The sequence below is a fragment of the Amblyomma mixtum genome, chromosome 8 (genome assembly GCF_055824585.1).
Source record: "Amblyomma mixtum isolate Tamu chromosome 8, ASM5582458v1, whole genome shotgun sequence".
Classification (NCBI taxonomy): Eukaryota; Metazoa; Arthropoda; class Arachnida; order Ixodida; family Ixodidae; genus Amblyomma; species Amblyomma mixtum.
Genome location: NC_143019.1, coordinates 18,221,176 through 18,230,687, shown reverse-complemented (window position 1 = coordinate 18,230,687; position 9,512 = coordinate 18,221,176). Strand labels below are relative to the sequence as shown.

General features: G+C 45.1%; 1 protein-coding gene across 1 annotated transcript in view; it reads left to right on the top strand.

Moving 5' to 3' along the window:
* The window catches only part of LOC149331552 (neprilysin-1-like), a 36,071-nt gene extending 30,483 nt beyond the window's left edge, over positions 1-5,588 (top strand). The window contains exons 4-5 of the mRNA XM_089557363.1: positions 226-286; positions 5,527-5,588. Of these exons, the coding sequence (XP_089413489.1) occupies positions 226-286; positions 5,527-5,588 (123 nt within the window). The remainder of the gene's footprint in view (positions 1-225; positions 287-5,526) is intronic.
* Positions 5,589-9,512: the final 3,924 nt, after the last annotated feature.

Genomic DNA, 9,512 nt, shown 5'->3' with positions numbered 1-9,512 from the left:
TCATAGAACCAACCTTCTGACAAACGGGCGAAATTGGCTTGACCCTTTGAAAATACTTTAGGTCTTCGGTGTCTGTATTAAAAAGAACGGAAATCATGACCTCAAGGAACATTCCTTACCATCACTGTTTACCTTCTAGCCGAGGTATGGTTATAAATTTGGCATTTTTTATGTGAAGCGTATTTTTACATCTCTCCCTCTTCCCCGTTCATTTGCGGAGTTTAGACCACACAGCAACCGCCACGGAAGGTGCCGAGATTCCTTCTCATCGCTTTGCTCATACAAGGTGAGTCAGCACAGTTATGAGAACTTCAAACTACTTGACAGCTTCCTTTTATACTTTTTTTTAATGACTCGATGTATTGAACGTCAGAACAATTGTACGTCCTTATAGCGGAATGGGGACTTTAACGTCCCGAAGTGAACGTAGGCTATTAGGGACGCTGTAGTGGAGGGCCTCGGATTATTTGAGACCACCTGGACATCCTTAAATGTGTACTGTCATCGCACAGCACACAGGCGCTTTTTTTTCATTTCGTCATCAAAAAGCAGCCCCCGCGGCCGGCATTCGATACCGCGACATTGGATCTCCACAGCCTAACGCTATAGCCACGGAGCAACCGGGGAAGGTCATTTGTGCTTCTGTATAACAATGACTGAAATTGCCATCATAACATCCTAGTCGAAATCAAGAGGACTTGGGCAGGGCATGTAATGCGAAGGCAAGGTAACCCCTGGTCATTAAGGGTAACGGAGTGGATTCCAAGACAAGGCAGGCGTAGCCGGTGGCGGCAAAAATTAGGTGTGCGGATGCGAGTAAGAAGTTTGCGGGGATACGATGGCCGCAGTTGACAAAAGTTGGGGTTAATTGGAGAGATATGGGAGTGTCCCTTTGTCCTGCAGTGGACACAGTCATGCTGATGATGTCCCATAACGACATCCACTGCAGGACAAAGATCTCTCTCATATCCCTCCAGTTGACCTGCGCTGTGCCAGCTGCGGGCACCTTATCTCATCAAACTCTCTAATCTCACCCTCCTGTCTGACCCTATGACACCCCTTGCTACGCTTGCCTTCTCTTGAAATCGAGCTGTTAACCCTAACGACCATCGGTTATCTTTCATACGCATCACATGCCGTGTTCATGCCCATTTCTTCTTGATTGTGACTAGGATGTCATTAACAAGCGTTTGTTCCCTGATAAACTCAGCTCTCTTTCTGTCTCTTAGCACTACACCTAGCATTTTTCGTTTCATAGTTCTCTGCGCTGTCCTTATTTTAAATTCAACCCTTTTCATTAGCCTCCAAGTTTCCGCCCCGTAGGTGAGTACTGGTAAGATACACTTTTATATCCTTTCCTTTTGAGGGATAATGGCAAACGGGCATTCATAATTTGAGAGTACCATGCCATTTCACTCCGCAACATTCTTACTGTCCTTGTTATTTCCCCCTCATCGTCAGGATCTATGGTTGCTACCTTTTTTAAGCTGATGTTTTCCCTTACCTTTTTCGCGTTTCGCTGGCTATCATAAACTCCCATTGCCTACCGAGACTCTTGATTTTTTCTGCACATTAATTTTTAGATCCACTTTCCTGCTTTGCCTCTCTAGATCCTCGATCATGCTTTGCAATCCCTCCTCTAAGTTACTTAGTAAGGCAACGTCATCAGTATGCCACAGGTTCTTAAGGCATTATTCATTAACTTTTATCCCCAACTCCCAGCAATCGAGATATCTGATAGCTTCTCTAAACACGCGTTGAAGAGCCGAGTGTGGGACTACTTTTTAGGCGCATAGGGAGTAAGGACGATTCGCCCTTCAAGCCGCGTAAAATATCACCTCGTCATTCCTACTTCTAGAAGTCTCAGTGAGTCGCAGGACGAAAAGATGGCAAATGTACAACGAACTGTAGGAGGCTGCCATTCACTGTACCTGGGATTTGCCGCACGAAATACGTCTGTGGTTACTGTGGCTGTACGGCGAGCTACTTTTTGGTCGCGGACTTATCCTGCGCGAACAGGCGCGCTAGCTTCGGTAGCGTTTCCTGCTATGCATGAAACGGAGTATAACCCTTGCCAACTAATGGTACTACCAAAATCGAAAGTTATCTGAACAAGATATTTCTTTCATTTGAAAACAATTACCTCAGAGATATTTGCCCTACTGCTGTTCTTAACTCATTGCAGCTAACTACACACTCAGGTCGCCGGCGCCTGGAATCTCGAATTTCTGTAACCTATCTTTCATGATATTAGACTGCCTAAACATTTGAGATTCTTAGTTTCCTTCCATATTTTATATATTATGCACGCATTATTCAGTAGGAAGATAGTCAATTACGTTCCGTTAAAACGCTAATGGCTTGGGAGGAAAAGAAATTAAGAATGACGTCGTGTGCGGAGGCAGCGTTTTCGCGCACAGCGCTATTTCGCAAATTAAAAATGACGCACGAACCGAAATATATAATAAACGGTGAATATATTTCGCGTTCTTAAAGTAAATGTAAGAAAAAGCATGTCAGGTATATTTCGACCGTTTAGCCTAATGGAATTACCACTTCCTAGGAGAATTTTCGAAAGCACCTTAGCTGTCAGGGGAAGCTATTTTCATGAATATTTTCTCCACGACCATACGGAACACTTTTCTTAAAATAGCACACTAGACAAACACATGGTCGAATGTTTAGGGGAATCCCCCAAGGTGGAGTAGATTTGTAATAAGGCCGTATGCCGTAGCCTTTGTAGCCGTATGGCTGCGCTCGGGTGGATGCCAATGAGTAATTACTCCCTTATTAGATAAACACATATATGTGCTAAAGAAGTATATACCGACTTTCCTAGTAATACATATGACGAATTGAAACACATAAAACACTGTCTCAAGTATGGCAGTTTTGAATATAGTAATCTTTTTTTTTATCGCTAATTTCCTCAAATTTCTAAAACAAGTCTGTAGAACCAAGATAGAACCATATGCCAAGACTGAGACCTACACCGTCAGAAGGAAGCATACTTAATTACATTGCTGTGCATTATCATTAATACATTTTTCCGAGGGCGGGGAACAGCTGTGAGTGCGGCCATTTCGATCGTCAAGTGTTCGCTGCAGAACATAAGGCAAAATGCGTGTACGAGCGCCATGACCATTGCTTCACACCTTCGACGCTACGCCGTATACGATTGCATCATAACTTCATCCAGTCTTCGGGCCTCAGTCATCTTAATTTCATTGCCGACGTTTCGTAAAAGTTGAGAAAAGCTGCTTGACAAAGGACCTCGCCCTCTTTCACAATCCAAAAAGCGGCAACTTCGAGACGAACAGCAGAAAACAAAGCTAAAAACGCAGGCTTATTTTAACAAAATACAGTTTAGGTGAGCATCAACATAACTATATAGATTTTCAAAGCGCAAAAAATCTTCTTTGGCTGTGAGCTGGGAAATTACCTATTTCTGCAGTACCGAATATCTAGAGAGGTAAACAAGCTCTATGCCTCAGGCCTATGATCGCTATGGTTTCTATATATGCAACGGACAGTGTAATTTTCTTGTTGTCTTCAACATCCAAGAAAGCGATTTTCTTTTGTGTTCACAATTGCCCGCGCAGATCTTACAATAAGAGTGAGGTATCTCTGTTTCCTCCTCACCTGGCGCCACATTCTGAAGCATAATTCCGATGAGGAGAAGCAGGAAGACAAGCCCACGAGCCATGATAAGTGCACACGTCCTCCTAATAACGTCCCTTGCGTCTTATGCTTCCTGGACCTCGCTATCACATCGCCGAATGCTCCCGGGCGGCTCGGGTTCGCACATCGTGGAGACCGCCAGCAGCTTTGCCAGTATGATGTATTGCCTCTTCTAGGTACGCTTCTATGCACGCACAGAACAATGCGTCTGCATAATACTGAAGAAAATTCTCCTCTGCTCTCACTCTCTACGAGCTCCACTTTCTCTGCCTCCTTTCCCCTTATTTCTTTATTTGTTCCTTAAAGTTGTCACCGTATCTTTTCGAAGCAATTATTTTGTTTTGTAGTGTGCCGAGGCCGGAATACCATGTCGCTTGTTGGGCCTGCTTCGCTTCCTTGTTAGTTATTACTGTGTGTGTCATCCAAAGCTTGGCCTACGCTTGAACGGGGCCAGATCCTTTTACTTGTCAGGTGTCGTTCCGGTTGTCACCTCTCTACGAGCGACCGATTTGTGCTCAAAGCCACCATTCCGCCCCCCTTTCTTTCTATTCTGTGTTTTCCGCATGACGTAACACGAATATAAGCAAGTGAGGATGCGCCACAAGCAACCGTGGGACAGGGAGGAAAGCTGAGTCGTCCGTTTTTATAGCATCTCTGTGTTATTCACCAACAATATTGCAGCATATTGGAAGCCCCAGCTGTTGACTCTTATTACGGGCCATTCTAACGAGACTGTTCTTATGGGAGAGATTAACTACTTAACAGTCTCAAAACACCTCTTTTCTTGTCTGGTTATAGCAGGGATAAGCTAAAACTTAGTAAGTCGAGCCCACTTATAACATACCTAACGATCACGGGGACCGCGTTCGTTGTAAGTGAGGGAACTTCCCCTTTTAAACTGAAAAATGAGATATCAGGCAAAAGTGGCGTTTATTTCTCGAAAAAGGTATATTATTTATATCTACTTCTTCATGCAGGGCAAGTTACAGCGCTTTCCAAGCTCTCCAGAGTGGTCATTTGCTTGTCATCGAGATAATTCCTACAAACTAACTGCCTTAACCCAACTAGCCCACCGAGCCACTTCGTTAAAAATTCAGGGGGGTGGGGGGGGGGGGGGGGGGGGGCACTTTGCTGACCTAAAGTGCGGTGAGGTGAAAGCCTTAAGCACGGTGTTGCTGCTTGTGTCACTGATGTGTGGTTAAGATGCTAATTAAGTACACAATTGTTTGTGACTCTTAAATGCTGAAGACACTGGAGGGCGTTTGGGAGGCATCCGTCTGATTCGACGCCTTTCTGCAAACACTCTCTAGAGTCCTAGACTTGGAGAACCGCATATGCGTTGGTAGGAAGTATCGTAGCCATTAGCACGCTCGGCTGCCGAACGGAAGGTTGCTGGTTCGAATCCCATCGTGCAAAAAGATTTCTTTACTGGTCTGACTAGAAAAGCGTGACACCTCTGCTGACAAACTGCTGCTAAAAACCTTCTGTCGACAACCATGAGGCATTAAAGGCTTTCGCCTTAAAAACGTGATATTACTAAATACGATATAAGCGTTAGCGGCAACTTTCAGTCGAGCCTTACAACGAAACATTTTATAAAGAAATAATGGATATAACGAAGGACTGCCGATTCCTCCTGGAAACCTCGGTATACACGGGCTATAACGAAGCTGCGGCTATAATGAAGTAACCTCTGGGCCTCTTCAACTTATAGCGGCAAGTCTGCATCCGCGTCTCTGATCCTCTACAATGCTGTAGGGACGCAGTGACAAAGCTAGTGGAACGCATGTGAGCGCAGAACGTACCACTTGCACGGCTTGTATATGCGCTGCTTCCGCCCGGCAGGAGCGCATAAGTTGGGCTACTTGTTGCAGTACGCACGCTACGTGGCCAACTGTGCCACCTAGGCGTACCACGTGACTGGTAGACAAGGCTGGCAGACAAGGTTCTCAGCTAGCTGCGATAGGTTTACCACCGACCGCGTGCGTTTGTTTCGCTTTCAACGCTGCCCCTGTCACGCGCGCATCGCGCTTCTGCTTCCACTTGAGGCCAACCGGCACAAGGCATGCACCAGTTGACACAGCGGCCCGTCGGTGTGCCCCGATTGGCCGCCAGTGACAATGGTGTACTTTTGTTTCTTTTTTTTTTTTTGAGGTCGACGCGTTGTTTTGGAAGGGGGCGACGGTGCCACAGGAGCTAAAAAACGCTTTTTGCCCTTAGAAAAAAAAATTTACACAGTCTATAAACTGTCCATAGACTGCTGTCTATAAAGTCTGTAGACTCTCTAAAGACAAATCCTAGAGAACAGTCTATAGGCAATACAAACGCTATAGACAGCCTATAGACGATCTATAGATTTATGGCCGTACACTTTTAGTACTTTTGTCTATCGACAGTCTGTTGACTGAATAGACAAAAGTGAATACCTTTGGGAAGGCAATAGAGTATATAAGAAGTCTATAGACATTCTATAGACCATTTTTATAAGGGTTGTCTGCACGCTGGTGGGAAACGCGCGTTCCTCGCCTGCGGTGCCGAATTCGCGGCGCCTACTCCTTAGCTCTAACCGAGTTGTAATGCCACGGTCATTCGTTGTACCGAAGACGCGGTGACGTAGCTCGAATACATATTTTGACAGTAGCACCACACTCTTTCGTAATAATTGCGTTCATTACAACCGCGGTCATTATAAGCGGGCTCGACGAGTGATAGTAGTCTCAGGAGTAGATAAAAGTGCTATAAGTGTTAGTACTAGCCCACTTACTGACAAAGTAGTGTGAGTAGATAAAAAGAAATAGAAATAACATTCCCCAGCCCAAGACATATTGACACTGAACAGTTTGGGGCTGCCTGAAAAATTGGAAAACAAATGCCCCAGTCTACACCACATGCACACAAGAGGCTAGACTGACTGACAGAGATTAGTTTGCGCAGAAAAAATAAATAAAATTAAAGTGTCCTGCCCGTACAGACAGACTGACAGTAAGATGAGACCAAACAGATAGGCCCTCACCCGCACCACTGTTACATAGTAGGTGCTTAGAACTAGGTGCAGTAGTTGTTGTCGCTATGGTTTTTGTTTCGTGGTAAATAGAAGGTAGAACAGCATGAATTTAGAGCCTATTAAAGGTGAACTACGCTTGCTGCGACGTAGTTTTTCGTCTGTCTGTTTTCGAATAATAACTGCGTTCGGGTGCAGCTGGCCACGTTGTTGTCATTGTAGCACTATGAGAGTACCGTGTCCGTGGAAAGAGAAATCTACGAGAGCGCATAGTGCCTTCCTGACAAGTAAAAATGGAGCATTGCGGCTTTGATCTTCCAGCCAGTGAAAACGCACAATTTCCAGACTTCACCCTTCCCGCGTACACGCGGGGGCTCGCCTTCAATGCCACAGGACCACTCACCTGAATCATGTGATTGAAAATTAGTTTAGTTGAGTTTAGTTTATGGGGGTTTAACGTCCCCACTCGACTTAGACTATGAGGGACGCCGTAGTGAAGGGCTCCGGAAATTTCGACCCCGGGTGGTCAAGCGCCGAGGGTAGCTGCGTTTTCGTAATTCTAAAAACTGATATGTATATTACTTACGGTGGGCTACCTGTCTCTCAATAAATAAGGACATTAACAGTGATATTTAAAGCATTAAGAATTTAGTATTAGTTAACCAACCTACTAGCTAGCACATCTTAGCTTTATTCTGATGCGCTACATCACTGACAATGTTATGCCGAAAAAACCGTTCTTCTAACTCAAAAAGCCTATTTAAAACAAATGCAGAATACCTTAGGTGAAGCACCCAGCAATATTTGTTATGGTTAAATCTTACATGTGAAAAAATGACTTGATATAAATAACTTCGCGATGTAAATTTGCTTGTCCAGAACGAGTAATCCAGCGTTAGCTGGCTTAAGACAGCGAAGAAATGAAGATATGTTAGACTTTATAGATTCGAAGAAGAAGCTACACCACCGAGGTGGTGGAACAGCGGTTAGAACTTCCGTTTCGTAGACTAGATATGCTGTTAGGCGCATTTTTGCTGGTGGATGCCCGGCAATTGGCTTGAGGACGCCGGCAACGGCACAAAACAGGGGAAGGAGCCATGAACAGTTAAGCCACAAATTTCAGATTTCGGTTCCCGCCGTCCTCCGGCACGTAGAGCCGTGTATTCCCGCACGCCAGAAACTTAGATCGCAAGTACATCCTCACTGTCGACAAGGTGAAGTTTCCAGTGCCTCGTTTCCATTGATTCTATAGCGATCATGTCTTTCAGTTTTTGGCTGCGACTAACGTGCTACTACTGCTTCTACAGTAACGTCAGCAGTACCGGGGAAAGAATCCAACTAATATGGGGCGATCTTTTGCGCAAAGAGTCGCTTGAACTTGGTCGGCATCTTGGCCATTTCCTTAGAACAATTTCTTTTGACAGTATATAGACTGTCCTTAGACTTTTGTCTTTAAAGTCTGCAGACAAATTCTATAGACTACAGGCCCTACATACCCTATAGACAGTCCATAGACAATCTATAGATACACTTTTAGTTTACTTTTGCGCATAGACAGTCTGTAATAAGGGAGTAATTACTCATTGGCATCCACCCAAGCGCAGCCATACGGCTACAAAGGAAAGCTATACAGCTTTCTCAGAAACTTCGTAGTTAAAGAAAAATTCGTCCTGGTCCGGGGTTCGAACCCGGAACCACCGCCACACCGGAGCAGTCGCTCTACCAATTGAGCTAACCGGGACGGCAAGCTTATGGTAGGGCGAGAGCGAATTGATCAGTAACTCGAACTGAACTACGAAGTTTCTGAGAAAGCTGTATAGCTTTCCTTTGTAGCCGTATGGCTGCGCTTGGGTGGATGCCAATGAGTAATTACTCCCTTATTATAAATCTACTCCACCTTGGGGGATTCCCCTAAAACATTTGACCAGCATAGACAGTCTATCAACTATGGATAGACAAAATTAAATATTTATAGGAAGGCAGTAGAGTGTATACGAAGCCTATAGACAGACTAAGGACAGTTTTATAAGGGTTGTCAGCCTGTCTATACCACGATAAACCAGTACGACACCACCTTGACCATTCAGGGGCACCTGCCTCTTGAAAGCTTGATGCAAGATATACATATCACACCACAATGCTACCCGTGACGTCACAGAGAAGCCACCCCCTAGTAACAGTGAACTCGGTCAATGTGCAGTTGGAAAAACCGGCGGTTCCTTTCGCAGAGAAGTTTTAGCTGGAATATCGCTTGTTGCTATGCGCAGTGCGGCATGGAACACTTATTCGAGCCCGCTGTAGCGGAAAGCGCTGCAGCGTGTAATTTCCGAGGCTGCCTGATATATATATAACGGATGTACCGCGTTCTTTTTCTTGTTCGCGATGACGCACGATTCCTTCTTACCCATTAGAATCCTCAGCTTTAATTTTTTTTCTTCCAAAGTGGTTCCCCGTGCTGCTTTTGCTGTCGAAAAAAAAAATCAAAACGAGTGTCTTTGTCTTTGGAAGTCAGTTTGCACGTCACCGTGAATGTGATAGCGTCAAGTGCTTGACGCATCACTTTGCCATCATGCGCACTGATAGCAGCAGCGGATAAGCAACCGCTGCTTGTAAAAGAAGCTTCAGACGAATAAACGCTGATTCCTTGTCCTGCACCAGTCTTCGCTCTTTCTTTGGTGCGGCCGATCGGCTGCCGCACGCTACGACATTGCAGTGACGTCAGCTGTTCTCCGTTACAATATGTGTTAGACCTCTTCATCTGAGCCACTTGCAATTACTTGCTCTCTGCCTTGACCTTCTGAACTCTTTCTTCAAGCTCGTGACGCCATGA